The 23,963-nt window shown below is 33.0% G+C and overlaps 10 protein-coding genes across 10 annotated transcripts; 3 read left to right on the forward strand and 7 right to left on the reverse strand.

Annotated features, from left to right (window-relative positions):
- On the reverse strand, positions 1–1,390 carry NAEGRDRAFT_69365 (uncharacterized protein; the record flags this gene model as incomplete). Its single annotated transcript, XM_002675370.1, has 3 exons — positions 1–540; positions 593–1,172; positions 1,218–1,390. The coding sequence occupies 3 exons, from the start codon at positions 1,388–1,390 to the stop codon at positions 1–3; spliced, it is 1,293 nt and encodes a 430-aa protein (XP_002675416.1).
- A 214-nt stretch (positions 1,391–1,604) lies between these two features.
- Positions 1,605–2,700, reverse strand: NAEGRDRAFT_80300 (cell cycle associated protein MOB1). The gene is made up of 6 exons (XM_002675371.1): positions 2,478–2,700; positions 2,272–2,427; positions 2,089–2,219; positions 1,877–1,979; positions 1,786–1,811; positions 1,605–1,735 (listed from the first exon to the last, which is right to left on the reverse strand). Exons 1-6 carry the CDS (start codon positions 2,641–2,643, stop codon positions 1,622–1,624), a joined length of 696 nt encoding a protein of 231 aa, XP_002675417.1. The 5' UTR covers positions 2,644–2,700; the 3' UTR covers positions 1,605–1,621.
- A 260-nt stretch (positions 2,701–2,960) lies between these two features.
- On the forward strand, positions 2,961–4,916 carry NAEGRDRAFT_50276 (uncharacterized protein; the record flags this gene model as incomplete). Its single annotated transcript, XM_002675284.1, has 1 exon — positions 2,961–4,916. One exon carries the CDS (start codon positions 2,961–2,963, stop codon positions 4,914–4,916), a length of 1,956 nt encoding a protein of 651 aa, XP_002675330.1.
- Positions 4,917–5,496: 580 nt separating this feature from the next.
- NAEGRDRAFT_50277 (uncharacterized protein) lies at positions 5,497–7,560 on the reverse strand (the record flags this gene model as incomplete). Its single annotated transcript, XM_002675372.1, has 1 exon — positions 5,497–7,560. The coding sequence occupies one exon, from the start codon at positions 7,558–7,560 to the stop codon at positions 5,497–5,499; it is 2,064 nt and encodes a 687-aa protein (XP_002675418.1).
- Positions 7,561–8,996: 1,436 nt separating this feature from the next.
- NAEGRDRAFT_50278 (type IIB DNA topoisomerase) lies at positions 8,997–12,904 on the reverse strand (the record flags this gene model as incomplete). Its single annotated transcript, XM_002675373.1, has 2 exons — positions 8,997–11,716; positions 11,869–12,904. The coding sequence occupies 2 exons, from the start codon at positions 12,902–12,904 to the stop codon at positions 8,997–8,999; spliced, it is 3,756 nt and encodes a 1,251-aa protein (XP_002675419.1).
- Positions 12,905–12,957: 53 nt separating this feature from the next.
- Positions 12,958–13,578, reverse strand: NAEGRDRAFT_69370 (uncharacterized protein; the record flags this gene model as incomplete). Its single annotated transcript, XM_002675374.1, has 2 exons — positions 12,958–13,371; positions 13,513–13,578. The coding sequence occupies 2 exons, from the start codon at positions 13,576–13,578 to the stop codon at positions 12,958–12,960; spliced, it is 480 nt and encodes a 159-aa protein (XP_002675420.1).
- A 1,315-nt stretch (positions 13,579–14,893) lies between these two features.
- Positions 14,894–16,226, forward strand: NAEGRDRAFT_69371 (uncharacterized protein; the record flags this gene model as incomplete). The annotated part of the gene is made up of 2 exons (XM_002675285.1): positions 14,894–15,294; positions 15,476–16,226. The coding sequence occupies 2 exons, from the start codon at positions 14,894–14,896 to the stop codon at positions 16,224–16,226; spliced, it is 1,152 nt and encodes a 383-aa protein (XP_002675331.1).
- Positions 16,227–16,290: 64 nt separating this feature from the next.
- NAEGRDRAFT_69372 (uncharacterized protein) lies at positions 16,291–16,914 on the reverse strand (the record flags this gene model as incomplete). The annotated part of the gene is made up of 1 exon (XM_002675375.1): positions 16,291–16,914. The coding sequence occupies one exon, from the start codon at positions 16,912–16,914 to the stop codon at positions 16,291–16,293; it is 624 nt and encodes a 207-aa protein (XP_002675421.1).
- A 190-nt stretch (positions 16,915–17,104) lies between these two features.
- On the reverse strand, positions 17,105–18,598 carry NAEGRDRAFT_50279 (uncharacterized protein; the record flags this gene model as incomplete). Its single annotated transcript, XM_002675376.1, has 1 exon — positions 17,105–18,598. One exon carries the CDS (start codon positions 18,596–18,598, stop codon positions 17,105–17,107), a length of 1,494 nt encoding a protein of 497 aa, XP_002675422.1.
- A 281-nt stretch (positions 18,599–18,879) lies between these two features.
- On the forward strand, positions 18,880–22,122 carry NAEGRDRAFT_69374 (uncharacterized protein; the record flags this gene model as incomplete). The annotated part of the gene is made up of 1 exon (XM_002675286.1): positions 18,880–22,122. The coding sequence occupies one exon, from the start codon at positions 18,880–18,882 to the stop codon at positions 22,120–22,122; it is 3,243 nt and encodes a 1,080-aa protein (XP_002675332.1).
- Positions 22,123–23,963: the final 1,841 nt, after the last annotated feature.

Here is a 23,963-nt window from a genome sequence, read left to right on the forward strand (position 1 = left end):
TTAAAGAATGTGATTGATTGAGAATTTTTCACGAGGAACAGAACAAACTTCGAATGAGGAATCAATAGAGACTTCCTTTTTCATCAATTCATTCAACATTTCACCAACGACAATGCCAAATTTGAAGCCATGACCCGAACCACCCAAGAAGGTTGAAATATTCTTCTTACCACTCTTTGTTGGAATGTAATCAATGACAAAATCTTCAGTTGGTGTCATTTCATACATGCAGGTAACGACACGATCCTTTTCATTGATTAATTCTTCATAACTTTCGTCCAATTTAACAAGTCCTTCTGGAATAACCTTCTTGAGATAGGTTTGCATGGCTTGGAGCTTTTCCTTTTCAACTGGACGTTCTTGATTTGAATCAATTTGTTGAGCTCTTTCGTCTGGATCAAAACCTCTTTCCAAATCTCCAAATACCTTGTGAGTGGCAGATTTGATATAACCCTTCTTTTCCCATTCTGGGAAACCATAGTAAGCAAGATCTAATGGTCTATCAGAGAATGGATCTAATCCCCAAGCAATCCAAATTGGCTATTTTACAATAATATTAAGATTCAAATTGAAATTATATAGAGATACTTACTGAATTTGCAGCAGTGAGAACATTTTCTTGGACTGCCTTTTCAGTGAGCTTCCAATAAACATAACACATTCTCAATACTTCAAATTTAATGTCCAAATCAAAGTGTTGTTTAAGGAATTTCTTTGAATAGGCACCAACACAAATGGACAATTTTCTAGTTTGGAATCTCTTTCCACTTGAAGTTACAACAGTGATAATATCATCCTCTCCTTCAATAATACTTTCAACTCTTTCCTTTTCAACAATTGAATGTTTTTCATGATCGTAATCACTCAACAAGACAGTTCTAATCTTGTTTGGATTCAAAATACCAGCTTCTGGTGAATACACGGCAAGGGTATCATCAGGAAGTCCAGTAAATTGTGGGAATTTTTGTCTCAATTGTGCACCAATTAAAACTTCATGTTCAATTCCTCTTTCTTTAGAAACTTTAGCAACCTTATTGACATTTTCATCATCCAATTGACCAATATCCAATCCACCAGTTTTCACAAAGAAATTTTCAAAATCTTTAACAGAAGGCCACATTTCCAAAGCCTTTGTAGCCATCAATGAATAATGATAATCATCATAGGCAACTCTATAATTTAATAAATATTCGGAATATTGAACTATTAACACAAACCTAATAATTCTTGATTCACCATGTGATGATCCCTTCGAATGCATCAATTCAAATTGTTCCAACAATAAAACTCTCCCGAAACTTGCACCATCACGTGTAGCCTGATGAAAGAGAGAAGCTCCGGCAATGCCCGAACCAACAATCAACAAATCATAAATTAAATCTTGTTGCATTTTTTTTGTTGTTTTTAACAGTTTTCTGATCTTTCGACTTCGGAGATGTGTTGAAACCCTATGGATAACAAATTGAAGAAACATTCCAACCGTTGATCAGTCATCTGTAGCAGCATACAGAGCTTGCATGTTGTCTGAAATGTGCAAAAGAAAGCACTAGTTTGCAGGGTAATGTGTGAAGAAAATTGAAAGAAGAATTTGTGAATTGAGAGATGTTATGTGATTAATTGTTTACTTTTTGAGTTTTGCCTTGAATTTTTCACCCATTAAGGATCCAATAACTTCTGCCATTGGTTCCAGTTCAGATCCAGAAATTAAATCAAACTCGAATGTAAAGTACATGAACTAATATTGAATGAATGATTCAGTAATGCATAATATTGAGAATTACTTACATGCTTGAAAGCAGTGTTTAAGTGGGCTGTATAATTATGGAAATTAATTGAAAATTTGTAAATTGAAAAAATTATTGTGAATTCTTCTTACCTTCTTCTCCAAGAATTTTAATTTGTTCCAAGTGATGAGCATAAATGTGAGCATAGACACGGAATAATCTCTTGAAAATATTTTTAATTATTTTTCCAAAATCCTAAATTTGGAAAAATTATTCAAAAATTGATCAAAATTCGCCAAAAAATCAAAAGATTAGTTGAATATAATTATGAATATTAATAGAGGAAATGAAAATAAAAACAAACCTTTGGAAAATCTTGACTCGCATCAGTTGGAAATACATTTTCATCATTTAACAAACTTTCAACCCATTCCATTAACAAGGTAACATAATCCTTTGCACAAACTGCTGTTGGTTTATCATATTTTGGATCATCTAATACATTATTTTGATCAGTCTCCTCTAAAAAATTATATTAGAAACATACCTGGATTCATCCACAAGTATTCGAAATTTTCACCACTTGTCATTTTAGGACAAGTACTTGGTGTACAGTATTCTTCAAGAGAACCATAAAGAATATTAATTCCATTTACAAAATCTACAACGTGAACAGCCAACCATTCATTCTTCTTTTCACCAGCTATTAAAAAAATATATTCGAAACATTTTTAAATTATTAGAAACACATACGTGGTAATTTTACAGTATTTTCCAAACCGGCAATACCCAAAGATGAAGTTGATTTCTGCATAGCATTCTTCATCCTTTCATTCAATTGTTTGTCACAATCGATATTCTTTTTAAAAGTCTTTTTTTTATCAGAAACTCCCATCAATCCTTTTAATACACTGGCCATTGTTATTTGTTGTTGTTGTTGTGTTTGATTGGAAGAATATATAATACAAAGGAGGAGATTGTTTTTTTTTTAATTTGATTTTTGTTTGACAAGTGGAAAATGATGAAGAATGATTTTTTCCGATCACTGACATGTCATGAACAAAAGTGGAATTTGGTTGACTTCTTAAAGTTTGATTATTAAGGAAAGAAGGCAACAAAAAAACTTTAAAAATTTGAAATATTTTTTTGTAATTGTTTTTAAATACTATTAAATATATTTAAATATGTTTAATAGTCTATTTTATATACAATTTTAAATTTGCACTTTAAAAAAAAATGGAACAATCAAATTTTGATGCAGGTGGAGGAAGTGAATTAATTTCCATCCAAGAATTAATCAAGAAAATTCAAAGCCTTCATTCTCACTTTAATGATGATCATGAATTGCATCATCCATTCCGAAGTATTTATTTGTATGGATCGTCGGTTTATGAAAATAAGGCTTGCAAATTGGTTCATAATATTAGAGATGATGATGATGATAGTGAAGGCTATTTAATGATTAGGGAGGGAGTTGTGGTTGGTGATTTGGATATCTTGTTGGTGAGGGATGGATTTCATCATTCTGGATTGAAAGATTTGATTCATGAGGAGGATAGGGATGAAAAGGATGTTTTCTTTGAGCAGGATATTACGTTGCATTTCAAGTTGAAAGGATCTAAGGGAAATTGGTATGATATTGAGACGCATATTATGTCAACGAGTATATTTATGGAGACAATTAGACAACATAAGGGAATTACATGTCAATATGTGTTTATGGATAGGAATGAGTTTGTGATTTATGAGGATGAATTGATGGGATGGTTTAGATGTTTTTGGTTTAGGAATTTTCATTTTCACAGGAGATTGTTTAGGAGAATGATTGTGAGAGAGGCTGATGTGTGGTGCTACTCGAAAGCAAGAAGATTAATAACCATTGAGAAAGATTATGAAAAGGGAAAGAAGAACCTCATTCACGGTATTAGATATTTTAGATTGAGTAATCAAATTTTGGAAAATTTAACAATTAATGATTACACAGTTACCAATGATTTGAAGAAACAAGTACTTTCTCAAAATTCAACAGATTGGAAATATTGGGAAGAAATGTTTGAGCCAATGTATTTATCGGAAAGAGATGAGTTCAATAAGAAAGTAGACTTACATATTCAGGGTGGCCTCAAAGTTGCATCAGAGTATTCTGAGAAGGTGGGTGTATCGACACTTTGTAATATAATTGAAGATCATGGATTACAATATCTTTCTTTGAATTTTAGCACTGACATTATTCCACTTGCTATTTTCGATCAAAATGGTGAAGAATTGGATCTTGTAAAATATCTTACATGTGAAAGTTTAATTAGAGTGTTGCTAATGGGTGTAAAGTTGAACTCTGAAGATTACAGACATCATATATTGAAACAATTATCAAATCTAGAATCTGACATACGAGGATACTCTATTCTCTTCAAAATAACTCAACTGGAAGAGATGGAAAGAATTGATGAAACAATCCCTAGAAAACCATTGAGAGAAACTAATGGTATCGTGATGTCTGCTACAGTGACTGATTCGTTAGAAATTACTTACAAACCAGTGGCTGTTCCTTTACCAAAAGTTTATGATGAATTCAGGTGGTTGAATACTAGCACCAAAAACAAGACTCAATCGAGTCAACTATCTTTATTAGAAGTGGATGAGATAACATCAATATCAAAAAATTATAGAGGTGATACCTACATTCTTTATAATTACTGTGGAAAATGGAGATGGTCTCACCCAAATGAAGATCTTCAATACTTTACAAAACTATCCAATGTAAGACATAGTTCAGGTAATGAAAAGGAGCAGTTTTGCAGCTTGTTATCTCCTGGAGCTAATTTTGAAGAACTGAATGCCAGACTTGATAACCATACAAATAAGAATTTCATATTTGTCAAACCAATATCAGAAAATTATTTATCATTAATTGCTGTTCGAGACCTTACAAACAATACTATTTTAGATTTGGAACCATTCTCAAATTTACTATTTGATTGCAAATACATTCAAAAAGAAAATATTGGAATGTTAAAGAAAAAGGCCTTGGAAATGAGTTCAGATTTGCTTTACAAACTTCCTTACAAATGCTCATCTCAACATGAGAAGGATATTGTCACATTATTGAAATACCTTTACTATCTTTCTAATTCGTTGGGTTTTTGCTATGATGGATTTAATATTAATCTAAAGTTAAAATCTGGTAGGTGAATATTCAGTGAAATGCCAATCTCAATTTTATTTTAATATCAGCCAATTAACTGTATGGCATACCTCCATTAATATTGACGATGTTACTGAGGACGGAAAATTCAACAAATTTCATGGCAACATTCTTAGCCAGAGTAATGAACTTCTATTGATTGAAATGGCTCTGGTGTGGTTGGAATATTCTTGGGATGAACAAGTTTTTGAAATTGAAAGAAAAAGCAACCCAAAGACGGTTCCATTTTCGGATATCTATTTTACTATCAAACAGGATTGGAAATGTATTTGCAAACTTTACGATGATTTTTGTGAATCTTTAAAAGAACAGATAAGTTCAAGTTCAATAGATTCCAAAGATGTCACCAAGTTCATTGCTCAAAATTGCACTGAATTTGCTCTAGAAAATAAGACAATTATTTATAAGGTAGCGGAGGCAAACTTTGAAATAAGAGCTATTGAAGTGTTCAATAGTCCCAAGAGATCTATTGATGCAAATAGTCTTGTTAAAATATGGAAAGATTACAAGAAGAAGTATCCTTCAAATTAGGAATAATAACATATGTGATATTTTGGAATTAGAGATTTATTTTTCAGTTAGTGCTAAAGCATAATCCTCACTACAATTCTTTTCAGCCATACTCTTCAAGTATTGAGCTCTTCTCTTCAACTCGGCAATATATTTAATGGAGGAATAATCAATAGCGAGTTCTTCTGGTTTGTAAGTTTCTTTCCATTGTGCATTGAGTCTGTAAATTTCCTCAATTTCTTCAACGGCAGTGTCATACTTTTTATCAAAGAGAGCATCTCTTATTCTCAATAACCTATCACTCACCACCTTCTGTGAGGATGTAATATCTTCAATTTCACCGTCGACAGTGTAAACTTCAGTTGGTTTGGATTTACCTTTTAGTCTGACTGAATCGACATACATGCAAATAAACTTATTCTTCACAATCTCATAAGTATTGTTGCCGATAAGAATTGGTGTATCATATCTCTTGTTTAACATTTCTAATCTACCAGCAGTGTTAACAGTGTCACCAATAGCTGTGAAACTGAATCTATCCTTTGATCCAATATTTCCCATCATACAATTACCAGTATTGACACCAACTCTAATCTTGACAATTGGAAGATTTTCCTTAATACATTTCGATTTCAATTGGTCAATCTTGTACAAACAAAGAACTGCAGCCCTTGTTCCCTTATAGGCATGGTCTTGTACAACTCTTAATGGATTTGAAAACAGACTCATGGTACCATCCCCAATGAATTTATCAATAATACCATCATGTGCCTCAACTGTCTCAGTAATAATATTGAAATACTCTGTCAGAATTTTAAGCAAAACAGACAAGCTTGAAGATTCTGAAAACGAAGTAAAATCTGCAATATCAGTAAACATAACAGTTGAATTCGCATTGGCCATTCCCAACTTGGAAGCATTACCTGTTCTTACAATATCCCTGACAATATCTTTTGGAATATATTTCATAAAACTGTGCAAACCATTCTTCACTGTCTTGATTGAGGTCTGTAATAGATCGAGTTCATACATGGTCTTAAGGACCTTGGATGGCTTCACTGTATCAACTTCAAGTTTAGAAATCTTGTACATATCTCTGGAAACTTTCCATATTGATCTTGTAATGAATTGAGTAACAACTATCATTAATAAGGTACCCAGAATAATAAGTATAATAGATACTGATAATAGAGCGGGTGAACTTGTGAAAATGGTCTTGACGAACCCATAGTCCTCTGTAACAATCACCACAATCCAATCAAGCCCATTATCGGTAATTTGGTGGATAGTAATCTTGCTGTTACCCACCATGAACATTGAAAAATCTGCATTTGGGTCTAAGCTTTCCTTAATTGTGCTCGTTGGGATAGTAGTAGCAGTTCCCCACATGGACTTTGGAAGATGGTACAGTATCTTTCGATCTTCCAGCACTGTACAAACCTCTGAGAATACTTCAGTTGTGTTCGAGATGTGATTTCTCACATTGGACGGGTCTTTTGTTTGCGCATTGAATGAAGAAGATATAATCAAGCCGTGTCTCTCAACAATCAAAACCTTAATAGATATTGTTTGCATATCCTTATTGGCCTCAATAACATTAACAAGCGAACTATCAATATTGTACAAATCAAAGTGAGCACCAACAATTTGAGTAACATTTCTTGTCTCGACAGTTCCATTAGGATAGACATAATCCTGAGTATTAATAAAATCCAACGTTGTGGAAGCTCCCAGTGATGTAGCTCCAATGAATGCGTTGAAAAACACAGGTGACCACATGTAATCTGGATATGTCTTAGAAAGACCTGCCTTAAACCATGGTCTAATGGTTGGATCGTAGTTTTTGCTGGCCTGCTTTAACATGATTGGTTCATAAAAATCATCTCTCGAATAAATACCAACAGTAGCATTATCATCTCTGATTTGAATGGTATCTCGCGTTACACTCTTTTCAATGGCACAATAATTCTTAATACTGTTGCCGTAGTAAAAGATTGATGAACTAGGGAAGCTACTCTTGGAAGGTCCAAAGACAGATCTTATCCTCCTGCAAGTGTCATCATAACTATTGGTCAATTTGAAATTTAGTTTGTGGTCCTGGATCAATATGCCATTTCTCATCGTTTCCAGGATTGTTGGTGCTACATTGATAAAATCCTTGATTTTAGTCACGATATTCTTCTCTCTGATTGTTGTTATATTATTAACGGATTGTTCTCCGCTTGAGTAGAACAATAATATTAAGGAACCTATGATGAATAATTATTAACATATATATTATTAAAAACTGTTAACTTACCAATGCAAATAGCTGTTTGAAGGAGAAAGACAACGAGAAGAATATTTTGGAGAGTGTGTGGGGCTGGACAACATTCTTTGAAAAACCTTTTCATCTTGCCTTTCTTTCCCTCAGAGTACCCAAATAAATCATCAAATGTTGAACTTATCGTTGAAATTCCATCTGATTGAAGGCTTAGTGAGGCATGGGATGAAGAATTTTCTGTATTGGATTGGAAATAGTTTGTTGGTGGGTGTTCATTTGGTTCGCTTGCTGTTGTTGAGGTAATATAGGTATTCGATCTAGAGTTAAAATCACTTGAAAAGTCTAAACTCCCAGATGATGGATAAATCTTATTATCAAAATAATAAGATGCAGAATTAGATCTGTGTGATCTTGTTTTTGATATCTGCTGATGAAGAGGTGTTACTTGGGTAACCATTATACAATTATACAGAGAGAGTGAAAATGTACGAGGAGGGTTGTTGGATTGAGTAAGGGTCTGTTTAGTTGTTGTGAATTTTTGTTTTGCTGTTGTTGTGTAGAAGAGGCCGAAGAACAGCTGTGCTGTGGGCTCTATTGTTCAGTGCCTGCTTTGATTATCGATATGGGTTGTGCCAAACGAAGGAGGAGTTCTCCTAAAAAGATATGGAAGGACAATTAAGGTCGTTGAAGTTATTGGTGTTGGTATGGGAAATTAAGATTCCCAACAGGAGAGTGGAGGAAGCTGTTTGTGAAATGGATCCTTGTAATTTTTAGCGCTATCATGTAATGTAAACTTCTGTTAAAAATCGTTGAGTGTTGGTTGAGGGAACTCTTTCAAAATAAGAGCTTGCATTTACAAATAGGATAGGAGAATCTCTCATGCTACGCTTATTATTACAGCCATTTAAGGATGGCCAACCTACTTGATTTGAATTGGGCCTTAATAAGACGACCACTAGGTTACTAAATTATTATTTTCTAACTGCTGTGGAGTGGGTGAATGTTAAATATAGTGGTAATTTTTACCACCTTGTTTGGATGAGATCTGTGCAAGAATCTATTGAATATTAATGGGTAGGTCATGGACAGGTTGGTTGCACTGCTATAAGTGTCAATTGTAATTGAAATATGTTTTACAATTCTATTCATATAGTAATTGTTTGAGCCAATTATATGTTCAAGTAAGCTTCAGTATCTTGTAACAAGTTGAATAATCGTAAATGTTGTTGATCACTTCTCAAATAGTCCATTTCATTTATTCCACACTTATCTATTGTATGAGAATCACTGTCACTTAATCATCAATGCAAATAATCTCTGGTGCATCCGTTTTTGACTTTTTGTTTGGTGGTTCAATTGAAGATGAGGGAGCAACTTCTAGTTGAAGTGTCGAATTATTATCTGTTGACTCTTCAGGTGGGGTTCTTCTCTTTTTCAATAAAGATTCCAGTTTAGTTTTAGCTGCATTGTTAAGTTCGGTTGCCTGTTTCACAAGTCTCTCAGAGATCACAAGTTTTGTTAAAATAATTGATTTCTGAACTCTTTGTTTCTGTATTTCCCTAATTGGAGCAACCATCGATTCAATGTGTGAAAGTTCCTTAACTAGGCCAGTGATTGAACAAGTTCTCTCTGTTTCTGACCATAAAAATTGTTTTAGAATCTTACAGTCACTACAAATACATGAAATACTAGATTTCACAGAAAAATTTGGTAGGGGAATAATGAACTTCTTTGTTCTAATTCCATCATCAATTAAATCAATGCTCCAGTTCAGTAGGATATCTAACTGGTCAGATTTAGGCATAATATTCGAAACAACCTCAATGAGTGGAGCGACTAGGGTGCTATAATTCTCTTCTGATGCAACACTAAGAACAACGCGGCATGCTCTAGTAATAAAATCATTCCATGAATGGTTATGGAGCATTCGAATGAAGGAAGTTGCGAATTTCAAATCAAGGAAACAATCTCGATGGTCATATAACATCCATTCTATCAATAATTCACTCAGAGGTTTACAACTCATTGTTGATAACACCATATTCAAACAATTTTCACTTGTCAACCATTTAGAGAATGAAAAACGTAGATTTTTCAATTTTTCAACCCCAATTTGATTTGCAATTTTGATTATCAATGGAAGGTCCAGCTCTTTGTTTTCATAAGAACCTCTTCCTCTTTGATTTGGAATAGAGTTTTTAGCCAATTCTTTTACAATCAATTTCTCATAGATTGAGGTGTCCTTCAATAAGTCTATCAACTTTGTAATACTTTCCTTATAACTGGCATACTTATAATAATCTTCCACAATATTTTCTACTACTGTTGAATGCATTGAATATGTACATTTTTGTGCAAGTATTATTAATTTTTCAAAGCAGCTGCTATCGTATAAATGGTCATACTTATTGACAGAATACTTTGGCATTGTCATTTGTATCAACGGCACGTCATTGATTTCAATTAGAGAGCCAATAAATTCCTTCATATATCGTTTTTTACATAAATTTTCGCTAATAGTTTCTCTAAACGGTTCAATTGTAAAATGAGAAATAAGAGAAGATAAACTTTTTTGGTCTATTCCGATAACCAGTTTTGCCAATTCGACATCATTGAGCTGAATAATAGATTGAATTACAACTTTTTCTTCATCACCCCATAAGTAGATGTTTTTCTTGGCCAGCATCTGCTTTACAAATGCAATAGAATTCTCTCTAGAGTTTGACTCTATGAATGAAGGTAATATTTTGCTACAAAATGAAAATCCAAACTTGAGGCAAATTCTTTGTTGGCACTTCTTTGGATAAATCATTAGACATGCATTTCTGTATTGCTTTTCTTTTGTTGACCCCTCATTTCCAGTATTTTCGTTAATGGACTTGTGGAATAGTTTCATGGAAGACAGAGCAGACTTGCAAACAACACTTCTGAAAGGAACGTCTATTTTACGTTGTTGGGATCCAAAAATATACTCGAGTGATACTTCTGGATCGTCAAAACCTTCCACCTTCCTCTCCATAATTCCTAAATCTAAAACAAGGTCTTGATATTCCTCAGCATACCTTTCCAGAATATCGTAAATATTGTAATCAGAACCTTTAAGATTTTCAGGATCCAAACTCTTTTGAGAATATTGGTGCTGAAATACATACATTCTGTAGAGAGTGTCAACATCTTTTGCATCAGCATTCCACTCAGAAACTATTTGTTGAAGTCTTTTGGCTAATTCTTCATAACCTTTAAGTGTTGGCTTACTTTCTTTGTTACCTGAAAAACAAAGGTTATATATCAAACAAACTCTGTAACCAGAATTTACATTCTTAATCATGTGCTCACAATCTGCATAAAAAGAAATAAAGTGAGGAGTATATCTAGAAACAGATGCAAAATCATATTCTTCCTCTTCCTCTCCGTGTCTAACTATTATTTCACCTCCACTATATTCCGAAGGAAGTTGAACAACTAGTGTTCCAAACATTCGTTCTTCCTTTTCCGAATCTTTGTGAAATTGAAAGTGACCTCCCTCTTCATATACTAATAGCTTGTATAAATTAGCTGAGAGTCTGAGATGTTTACTAATTCCCAAGCCATCCCTAATTTCATTATCCACTAAACCGTCAATCAAATCATCCCAAGTTGGATTTGTAATTTCAAATCTTGATGGATCTAATTGCCATGTTTTTCTAACATTTTCATCGTAAATTGTATCCTCTCCTCTTCCATATGGTGCCTTACTGCAAAATTGAATTAGCTCTGAAGCACTCCCATTCGACAATGGAAATCCAATTGTTTTAAATTGTTCATTATCCAACTTGAGTTGCAAACCTGGTAAACCAAAATCGCTGTCCAATGCACCACACTGCGTAAATTTACTTCCTCCCTTGTTTTGAGCATCCAAAATAAATTCTTGTAAATTGTCTGATGTTTTAATGGTATCAGCATGAAGTTGAACACAATCATCATAAAAATCGGAACCGTAAGCTTCACAATAGTCACTGTCTGTTTCCGATGATTCTGATGAGGAAGAAACTCTCCTTCTGGTCATTTGTGAAATTTTTTAGTTTCAAATTAATAAAAAATTGGCGGTAATATTCACAACACGTTTAAATGTAGTTCTACCTTTGCTGTGATATAATCCCAATAATCAATCTCCAAATGATTGAGACCCTCTATTTCGACTTTGTAATTTAAATCTTTTTGTAAATTAATTTGAGTTTTTACAGTGTCATCCAATTCAAGTTGGGTGTTGTTTAGAGAGTTTATCTTTTTCAAATCCAATTCTTCCAGAGGCATCCAACAATCCTTCCACTTTGAAATCAATTGAGGAGCATTGTCAAAATCATTCAAATGAACTCCAATCCATGACATTCTGGAACAAGTTTGAAGCACCCAATAATGCCAATCTTCGGTGGAGTCTACACAACTATGGATGGTCAGATTCTCCTTCTCATTTTCAAATGATAACGAACCATTCATGTAAACATTGGCAATTTCAGCTCCATAAGGATCACCATCTGTGAGTGTGAAAATATTCAAACTTCTCCTTTGATATTTTGCTACTTGCTTTGTTAGTGTTACAATAAAATCTCTTGTTGGAACATCAGGATATCCCTTAGATGTGATTATTAATGATGTATCTTTGAGACTGCTTGCTTGACTTTTCAACACTTGAAAAACTGACTCTTTTTCAACAATGATCACCTTATCTACTTCAACAGGGATAGAGAACTCTACAATTTGTAAATGAGGAATCGAAGGAAGATTACACCCTTTAGAAGCACTGACTATAGTTGTTGTTGGTTGTTGTCCTCTATTTTCAATATCAATCAATGAGATTTCCTTCCAAGCAATTGGTCCACAAACTTCTCCCTTCGATTGAGGAACAATATGAAGATCATGCCTATTAACTCGCCAACTTGATGATAAATCCTTCAATATGGAATCTAGTTGTGTCTGATCTTTTAGAATAGGCTTGTTACAATAATACAAATCTCTCTTGGTTGAAAATTTGTTTAAAGTACACAACTGATACACTAAATTCATCACCTGAAACTTGGAAATAAATGTTGATGGATATTTGGTCAGATCTTTCAGCAAGAAGCCTTTTTCATTCGGAATATCAGATGATGGTGATGAAACTAATTCCCTCACAAAGGCTAAAACTTTCTCCTCAATTCTTTCTCTCACTTGAATTGTTTCCATTTTTTAAATTAGAAATTAATTTATTATTATAATTATATTAATATTTAGGAGGATTATTGGGTTGGTTTTGACTTAGCAGCAAGAAGTTTTACTCTTCTGTTATATTCTTCACGATTAGTGACATAGAGATGGAAAGGTTCAGCTTGAGCAGGATCCTTTTCGTTAGGATTATCCAACAATTCTTGAATACCTAAAAGTAATTGTTTGACAGTGAGAGAAGGCTTCCAATCCTTATCTTCATTCAAAATACTCAAACAAACAGTACCACTTGGGAAAATGTTTGGATGGAAAAGTGGTGGTACAAATTTACACTTTGGAGGCTTGTCTGGATATTCATCAGGGAATTCAATATCTAATCTATATTCACCTCCTTCCCATATTGTACCTGGTTTACCTGGGATACCACAATTCCATACCATTACATTAGTTGTTCCGTCTTCTTGTTGTTGAGGTCTGGCCCAGAAACCCTGTTATTGTTGTTGTTGTTAATTTTCATCACACAATTTTGTCAATTATTGTCATCATTAAAATCAATTTAATTATTTGGTGATCGGAAGAAAATATTCTTTATATATCGATATTAAATTACACCTCAAAACAATACATACATAAGGGTGGTCCTTTCTCCAGTTCTTTCTCTCTTCCATAACTCTCTTTCTAGCGATGGAGGACATTTTGTTCAATTTTTGCTTTTTTTTAAATTTTTGAAAACAATTTTTATTTTTATTAAAAAATTGCATGGCGCGGATTTCTACAAGCTTCCTGCTCAACATTCAGCAGAGAACAATGTTATTTGTTTAATGACGAATTCATCATCTGTGCTACCAAAGAATTAATAACAAGGATTTAATTGTGTGGAAACAATTATTTTCTTCCACTATTTAGTGTAAGAGAATAATAATAGAGAAGAACAAAACGTGATTGTATTAACATTGATGGATTTTCAACCACATGACTATGAAATTGGTTATCATGAAATTCCGAGAACCCTCTCATAGAATATTTTCTCTAGATTTTGAATTGGTGGGCAGAATAGAAGTGCCAACAGGTTACTATTTGGATGTTAGTCTCACAAGTACATAATGCATTGGTTGTTGGTCGGGGTGATAATTTGATTTTCTTTGATTTGCAATCAAAAAAGCTATTATTTCATTACACCATTCGTCTAAAAATTCAAAATTTGATAATTAAGGAAAATGATTTGTTCATTGTTTGCTCAGACTACTGTTTGAGGAGCCTTAATTTTCCAAGGTCTTCAAAAAAACAGGTATCACCAAAAGAGGGACAGAGTTTTTATTCAATATTCTATGACGAGGATAGCCACCGAATTTTTGTTACTAATTCCTCTAACGTATTTGTGTTTGATAGAGAGCTTAACATGTTGAAATCATTTGCTTTGGGTTCAAGATTGGATTGTATGGAGTGAGAATTGACCCAAAAACAGGATATTGTTATTTGTGTGAAAGTACTGATGGCACAATTTCAATTTTCAAATAAGTTTTTGTTGTAATTTTTGTAATGAGTTCTCAACATGAACTTTGGTGTATGCATGACACGAAACATCAAAAAAAAATGCAAATACAAGTCAGAACATTATCAGGAGGTTACCTCAAGTTTGATTTGGAAAATTCAGATAAAATAATATATTTGAAGAAACTCATTGAGGAAAAGATTGGATTTAGCATTGTCAATCTACGATTAGTATATAATGGAAAGATTCTCCCAGACGATTCCTCAATAATCGATACTGGCTTAAAGAATGGTGATATCATTCATCTCACTCCCCAATTAAAAGGAGGTTGAATGCTTCTCATTCTTACTGTACAAGTTCAATAAAAAGAAGCTTTTACAATCATAGAATGTGAATAGCAACACACTATTCCATCCAAACATGTATTTCATTGACCGGAACTCTTCTAGGAAACTCCTCCAATTACTCCATCATAAGAACTCCTAAAGATTGAGAAGAAAAGAGCAAAAAAGAAAAAAATGTCTTCACTACAATCCTCTCCGTCTCTCAGACAGGTTAGATTTGATGAGAATGTGATGATTGAGAGTTTTAATAGTACTGTTGCATATGCTTCTTCTACAACTTCCGATTCTCCTAAAGGCTTTAGAAAATCATCAATTTATTTAACTTTAATATTTGCGAGCATGTTTATAATTTTCGATTTAATGTTACCACTGTATAATAAGAGTTTATTTGCAGGATTTGGATCGCGAGGAGGATTTCACTATCCAGTAACATCATCGTTGATACAGGTTGGAGGAACTTCGATTTGCTTACTGGTGGCAGTTGTTTTAAATTGGATAATCAAGACTAAATTATTGGATTTACCTCATCCTTATTTTGTGTTTAGTGGTGGATTGAAGCAATTCTTTTTGAAAATGTAAGTTGAATGAGGATGAAATTTGACATTTTGAAAGTAAGGAGCTTGTGTTGGTTGCATTTCTATTTGCTTGTGTTATAGTATTGAGTAATTTGGGATTGGATAAGGCTTCTATTAATGTAAATGTTTTATTGAGGACAACGAGTATTATTTGGATAATAATTTTATCATTTTTATTGAGATCTGAAAGACCATCTCTATTGCAAGTATTATTTGCATTATTAGTGACAGCTGGAGCAGTGTTATTGAGTTTGGATGTTGGACTTGGATGGTCGGTCAAGACAACTAATATTCCTGCTGTGATTGTTAATTTGGCATCTGCTCTTTGTACTGGTATCATGTTTGTTTCAATGAGATTTGTTGTGGCGAGACAGGAAAAGTATGAACATTTGAGAATGGGACTTTTGGAAATGACCATGGTTAAAATGTTTATGGCAACTTTATTTATTGTAATTCCAGCATTGGCAATGGAAACTATTGTTCCATTTGCAGATGCCAAAGTAACAGTATGGCAAATATTATTTACAAAATTGGATATGTTAGTAATGGTCTTGGGAGGAGTATTGATCACCTTACTATTCCAAGGTTCCATTCTATCTTTGACAGTTTACTCAAAAGCTCTCAGTGTTGGAATCATTCAACAATTTATGATATTTCCACAAGTTGCTTTATATACTATCATTAGTGTAACTCATCTGGTACCAAGAAATTGGAATATTCAAGTATTGCAACCAACATGGTCACATATTACTGGTGGATCGTTAATTATTGCTGGAACTTTCTTTTATGGAATTTTGAGAATTGTTAAAACAATTGACCAAAAGAGAAGAATGAAGCAATTACAGGATTCTCCATCGATCAATGAAGAAACAACATCTCTGGTCAATTCCAAAGAGCAAATACCTAAAAAGTGGTATGATTGGATTATTTAATTAAGACGAGTAAAGAGAGAAAATTGAGCTTTCGAATAATCAAAACTATTTAATATATAACTATTTAATAAAAGATGGAATCGATAAGCATCATCAAGAAACCAATCATTACCAAAACAGCAACCGATGAAGAAACATGATACAAAACACCACCATAAACAATTGGAGAAGAGGCATCATTCTTAATAGAAGCACCAACACCAATAGTTCCATTGTTGGAATTACCTGGATTGTTATTTCCAGGATTAGATGAAGTGGAACAGATTGGAAGTTGAGGAGTACCACTTGTCAAAGTTCCATTGGTAATACCGATGGCATTTGGAGCCCAAGCGAATTGAGAAATTGTAGAATTGGTAGTATTAGATCTAAGAAAATCAATAATTTGAACTCCAAATGTGTATTGTGTAAGAGTGAGGAGAGTTCTCAAGTTTACAACAATTGAAGCTGAATTGATGGAATTAGGTAATGGAGTGGAAATATTGGAAACATTAACAATCCAAACGTAGGATCTTGAGATGAGAGTATAGTTTGGAGCAATTGCAATAGTTGGATTAATAGTCAATGTCAAATTTGTTTGACAGGCATTTAATTGCGATCCAGAAGGTGACAAGGTTAAACTTGTTGCTTGAGCATTGATTAGAGCAATACTTGCAATAAGAGCAAGTAATAGAAGAATGAATCTGGTCATTTTGTTTGTTGTCTATTTCTTGTAATCAACACAATAGTTTTTATTGGGAAATTTCGATGTTTCCTTTCAATACTATTTTAGGCTTGCTACAAAGTTGACCTAGTGATGTTTAGAGGTTCGTTTAGCAAATGTAAATTTTCCAACAATCTAAAGTGAGTAATCTTCTTTTACAGGTGACAATTCCTTTCTTTTATTCCTCTTCCAAGTTAGAAGTACTGCCGTTGGTGTTGATTTGTGGTTTTCTGTATTGAAGAGTCGGAGCTTCAAGGAATTGTTTTGCCTCTTCAACCTTATTCTGACTCACAAACTTGAGAACAACGTCTACAATTAATTTGACATGATTATTTTCATTAATGTGTCTGGAAATGTCAAACATGAGTTTTTTAAGGGTGTTTGAGGTAATGTTCTTATTGATGTAGTTGGCTAATTCTCGTTGAGTTGGATTTTCTTCCATTATTTTCTTAACACGTTGCAGTGTTCTTTCAGAGAATTGATCAATGACATTCCACAGTTCATCATTGAATGTTTTTAAATATTCCTTTTCCTCTTCAGTGTTTAGAATTGGAATCAAATCATCAATTCCTCCCTCTAAAACTAACCACCATGAGTGAGATTCATTGATGTAGTTGAATTCCAATCGTTGTTTCTTAAAGTGAATAGTACTGTACCAATCTGATTTTACCTTGTACATTTCACCATTCCAAAATCGAATAACGCATCCTTCAAAATCTGTCTTTTTCTTAATTTCAGCAATAATCTCTGCAATTGAATGCTGTTTATCTTCTTGGAAGTGAAATTCGGTTGATTTTACACAATCAATCGAGTACTTGTTGGCAATATTTGTCATTTCATCAAATTCAACATAATCACCATTAATGGTATCTCTAATAGCAATCAAACTCAATTGTGGTGAATCATAGATAATTACAATCTTGTAATCTGGTGAGCAGAATTCAAAAATTGGTGTAAATCCTTTCTCAATATAATCCAAACAGAATCGGACTGTATTTTTGAGTTGAAATTGTGAAGAATTCTGTAAAAATTGATCAACTGTTGGTATTAATTGTTCATATTCCTCATTGGAAACTTCTCTCAACCCATACATGTACTTTTCACATCCTTTAGATGTGGAATTATGTCCAAAACCTTGTTTAGTTCTAAATCTGAGTCTCTTCTTCATTTCTCCATTCACCTCAATCGTTTCCAATATTGGAATTACCAAACTTCCATCCAATTTATCCAAAACATGCATCTTCTTACTCAATTTAACACTCTCTTCCAACTTGTCTTGCACTTTCTTCATATTCGTCTCTTCCTTCTCTCCAACATTGAAGAATTTATGCAAACAACGTGAAACAAGCTTTCCAGATGCACTATCAAAGGCCAATCCTCTAATTTCCCTCCTAATTAAATCATCAATCGTTCTGATGGGTGAAGGAAACGTTGTAGAAGTCACTCTCCGATAACTAATATAAATAAAACCTCTTCCATCATTATTTACATTAAATTCCTTAGCATCTCCGATGGATTTTAAACATTGATCCAAGCATTCAATAATTGGCCATCCTTGCTCTCCAACACTTTCACCCACAATAAATGGTGATGATGAGGTTTCTGTTGTTGTTGTTGTTGTATGATCTTTTTCTGAGGTTGGGGGTGATGATTGTTGTTGTTGTGGAATCATTTTTTTTTTGTAAATTTGGATGAACTTGTGAAAATTGCACTTTTAGAGTTGAAAAAGTGCAATTTGGTGGATTGCAGTGACATTGTTAAATTTGTTAAATATTTTTGTAAACAGTCAACTTGTGTGTACTATATTGTTGAAATTACTGTTCTTTATAAAAGAATCTAATTGGATTAGTAGAATGGAAATGTCCTACTTCACTACCATAATAAAAACATGTCAATTTTCAACCCATGTGAATATGTGACCTGAAATTAACATGTCATCTTGTTTATTAAAAAATGTCAGCACTCAAAGCGGTGATTTTGTTGCTTTGTATTAGTGTATTTGCATCCTGTACTAATGCATGGGATGAGTTGGAGACTGCTACTACGTATTTTGCTTCTAGAAAGCCATTTCACATGAAACGCCAAATGTCAGACCAACAATTTTTCATCAGAGCCAAGGAAAGAATTAAATCTCATACCAAAATGACAAGTAAAAGACTCATAGGACCTGATGGCTCATTGTCCAATAAGGATAACAAACAATTCTTTGCCTATGACGCTACATTGACTTTTGACACTGTCAATTTAGACATGCATCCTGACGTGTTAGATATTGGATGTTCCAAAGACAGACTTTACTTGAAAGTGAGAAAGACCAGACATACCAATACTCATATCAAGATTGGTTCATTATTAGTTTCAAGTATGGACGATTTTGAATGTGAAATTGGTCAACCAACTGATGAACCAGTTTTGTACAGATTGGCAGAAAATATTCATGAAGTGAAAACTGAAAATGGAGAAATTGTCTATGTGGTAGATACTAAAACAATTGAATTTAATCAAGTTTTCACACACATCAAACTTCAAACTCATAATCCAAGTGTCAAACAACCTGAATCGAGCTCTGTAACTCAAACAACGCCAAACAAACGTTGGAGTGTCAATAGATCTTTTGATATTGTCAATTTTAATTGGGATAGAGATAGAAAAACTGCCAGAAATCCATCCATTGAAAATCAAGAAGGAAATTTCAAATATGTCTGCAGTAATTGTTATTTCTACAGTACAGTTCGGTTTACAATGGAAATTAACTTTAGATGGTGTAAACCAAATAGAGCTGCTGCATCAGTTCACTTTGACAATGCATTGAATGCTAATTTGACAATGACAGCTGAATTTGAAAAGACAAAAGACTTTACAATTTTGAAAAAGAAGAAAATTACTAGTATCAAGTTTACAATTCTAGCAATTCCAGTTGTTGTAAATGTAAATTTTGCATTGGAAGGTCAATTACAAGTTCAAGCAAAAATTCAATTTAATGTTGCCGCTTCCTTTTCAAGAGAAGGTCAATTTGGATTCAATTATGATAAGAGGAGAGGACATTTCAATTGGATTAAATCATTCAAGGGTCAAGATTTGAAATATAGCTTTAAATTACAAGAAGTTAGTTTAGAAATTAAGCTTTATTTAATTCCTGTTTTGGGAATTGACGTTTATGGATTATTGGTTTTGGATATGAAATTTAAACCATGGATCAAAGTTGGCGGCAAGTATTTGAATCCAGCAGATGATGGATGCAAGTTATCTTATGAAAGTTCTTGGGGAATGGATGGTAGTTTCCACGTTGGAAGAATGAAACTAAAGAAGTGGACTATTTTCGATGGTCGTGATCATGATTGGACATTTATTAATGAAAGAAAAATCAAATCATTATCTGGTTGTTGGATTAAGGAGCCAACTCAACCTGCTCCTCCAACAGATGATGGTCAATCAGAGGATAGCTCAACATCCACGAGATCAATCAAGGCAATTCAATCAAGCACTAATTCAACATATTACAAACAAGTGGTTTCATGTTGTGATGATATGAAAATGTTGAATATTTCACAGAATACTACTTTGGTTCAGTACGAATTTCAACTTGATGACAATGTTCTTGACTATGGACAATATTTGGTTTTTAATTTGACATACGACAACGTTGCTACAGTTCAATATGGCAGTGTATTGACCTATCCAGTTGACAAGAAGGTCTATGTCCCATTGTATGAACTATTTAATACTCAAAATACCTCTTCAATCTTTGTTAGATTCACCAAAGAATTATCTGAACCCGTATTTATAGATTATTATTTGGAAAGGTCTGTTTTAGACATTGGAAAGACTATTAAAATGAAAAGAGGATTCATCGAAATTCAAGAACAAGAGATTCATCCTGATTACCTTTCATTCGCAGTTTCTGAAGGTTGCCAACTTAAGTTTGCAAACTCTACTTCCATTAGAGAAGATTCCTTAATAGATGTCACCACTCAAAACTATCCAATCAGATTGGAATTTATTGGAGAAGGAACAGTTAATATCTATCCTATTTACAACTACTTAAGTGGAAATGACCTTTCCTTACTACTTGATACACCAATCAAATTTGGATTGAAATATTCTAGAAAACTAATTGATGGTATGAAATTATCCCACTTACACGTTTCATCTAACAATGAGGGTGTTGAGGAGAATACTAATTTAGATGTAAACATTAGAATGAGTCATGGTCAATTATTCAGCATTGATAATTTTGGAGAATTGAGTCAACTGACTGCTACTTTTACTTTGGATGAAAGCATTTCTTCAGAAACTAACTATTTCTATTTTGATGTTAGTGGCAATTTTGGTCCTATGTATTTAGGTCTTGAACTAGTAGATGTTTATGATATAACTCCTTCAAGTACGAATCTATTCACTTTGAAATACTCAACCAGCTCACCATTTGTTGCATTATTGAATTTCACACAACTATTATCCAATTCGTCTGGCATTTCAATCAAAACAGACGGAATTTCAGATCTCTTCATCGATGAATCAATTCCAACCAATTTCAAAAAGGAAAATTCAATGTGGATGAGTGGAAGTGATAGCTCTGAAGTTTTTGGATTTTCAGAATATTCCAATGACGAACTAGTTGATATTGGATCTATTTATTTGAGAATAGAGCCTGTTGTACAATCAATCCAAACCAGAACTATACAAGAAATGTCTGGTCAATTGAATATTCAATCCTTAAAGAATGAAAACATTACAGTGAAATTTTCGTTCCGAGCCAACAGCAAGTCAGCACCTTCAGAAAGCATCAATCTCTCTGATTTGGTGAATGGAAATGTCAGTTTGATAATTAGCATCCTAGACGATCAATATTCCTTCGACAATTCAAAGATTGAAAGTGGCGACACTATAGTTAACTTTCTTTCTTCAATGACATCCTCATCTATTACTTCCAGATGGGATGATACAATCATTCCAGTCATTGCCTATGCAATCAACGTAGAAGGTTTGGAATTGGAATTGGAAAATCCTCAAACTCTAGTATTGACCATTCCAAAAATTCCTCCATTCGAAAGTATGGACGAAACGATTACTCTTGGAGCTCTAGACGATGGTATCTTCCTACCAACACCAAGAGCAGTTAAAGCAATTGGTTCCATCAAACTTGTGAATAATGTCCTCACCAATGGCTACATTGGCACAATTTCTGAGCAATAAAGTGTGGAGAAGAACGGTGAATAACTTTCCATTCAATTCCATTCCATTTCGAAAGTAATTTAAACATCATGCTGGAGAAAGAGGATGGACTTTTAAGAATTTGAAGTTTTTTCAATTTTGGTGGTTTAAACTGTTGCAATAACTCAATATCTTTGTAAGATGAAAATGCACATTCCAATTCAATCAAATTCTCATTTTTACCCAATTCTTCAAAAAATTCTTTTGGAAATTCTTTCTTTATACAATTAATACTTAAATATTCCAAATTTCTCAGTACATCCAATTTAATAAGATCCATCAATTGCTCCTTTCCACTGATTTCCACTGATAATCTCCTCAAATGTTTTAAATGTTTAAGCTTTTCCAAATTTTTGGAGATACCTGAGCATGTAAATAGCGATTCCAAATTATTCAAACAATCATTAGAAAACATATAAAAATCTATATCTCCTAGGACTCTTATACGTAAATGCTTCAAATTTTTAAATAAGCTCAAATTACTCAAACTAAATGCTAAATCTTTGGTTACATATACACTAAATACTAATGTTTCTAAATTCCTCAATGTATTATTAATGAAAAATTTTTCAGTGCCCCTTTTAAATACTCTCGAAATTATTTGCAATATTTTCAGATTTGAAAAGTTATATTTCCATGCATGATTAAGATCAAGACAATAACTGTCTTGATCAATTTTTTTTTGAATAAGTATTTTAAATTTAGAATCATATCAGTGTCAGCAACTTCATCATCTTGCTCGCTTGCATCTATCATGTATGCTCTTAAAATTTCTAATGTTTTAATATTATTAAGAATCGTTATTAGTTGGCTTTCACCATCGAGATGTATCTCCAAAATTGAGAGGAGTTTCAAATTTAAAATTGGAGAAATATTGCTAAATATATCATCAATTCTCAATATTCTAAGGCAGTCAGTATAATTATTGATAATTAGTGATAGATTTTTCATATTATCATACACACCCATTTGTATATCTAAAATTTTCAAATTATATAAATTTCTGTCTTTTAATTCTATTTTGTTAGAACTATTTTTAATTTTTATAGATTGTATAGTAGGTTTCTTGAAATGGAATGTGAAAGTTTTATCATTTTCCTCAAATAACACCCCAATGATAAGGTGTTTGATGTTTACACATTTGAGAATTAATTTTAATAGAGAATCGGGTTCATATTGAGAATGTATTTCCAAATTTTCTATTTGAATTAAATCACAATTAGGTGTTATAGTAGATTTTCCTATCAATAAATTGTTAACAGTATTAATAACATTCCTAAATTGTTTTGAAACTGTCAAGTATTTAAAAATCTCAAAATCATAATTTAAATATGCAAATACTCTGCGTAATGCATCATCACAAAATAATTCCGAACATGTTTTGATTTGTTTGGTTTTCAACTCAAGTTTATCGTGATCAACACCTAGATTACTAATTTCCTCAAATTTACGTTTGTTCTTTTTTTCATCAGTGCTACTTCCACCCGATTTTAATTTACACAATTCAATTTCCAATTTTAATTCTTCCTGTCTTGCTTTTGATTGTATTGCTTTGGCTTCTTCTTGTTTCAATTTTAATTCTTCTTGAGTGAATTGTAATTTTAATTCTTCTTGTCTTAATTTCATCTTCCACAATTCAAATATTTGTTCCGAAGAGAGTCCAAGCCTTTGACATTGTTCAATGAAATCATCAGAGTTCGCACCGTTCAGCTGCGCCACAGCATTTTGTTGCAACATTTTTTTAAGCTCGCTTTCCATTAATCTTTGGATGATAAATTGTAACAAGTTTATGATGCTAATTGTTAAACAACCATTCATGATAT

The sequence above is a fragment of the Naegleria gruberi genome (assembly GCF_000004985.1).
Source record: "Naegleria gruberi genomic scaffold NAEGRscaffold_34, whole genome shotgun sequence".
In the NCBI taxonomy this organism is placed as follows: domain Eukaryota; phylum Heterolobosea; class Eutetramitea; order Acrasida; family Naegleriidae; genus Naegleria; species Naegleria gruberi.

Coding starts and splice junctions, on each gene's coding strand:
- NAEGRDRAFT_80300 (XM_002675371.1), bottom strand. CDS start 2,643: ATGGCCAGTGTATTAAAAGGATTGATGGGAGTTTCTGATAAAAAAAAG. Junction 1,812..1,876: donor TAAAATTCTTGGAGAAGAAG/GTAAGAAGAATT, acceptor ATAATTATACAG/CCCACTTAAACACTGCTTTC. Junction 1,736..1,785: donor TAAACACTGCTTTCAAGCAT/GTAAGTAATTCT, acceptor ATTCAATATTAG/TTCATGTACTTTACATTCGA.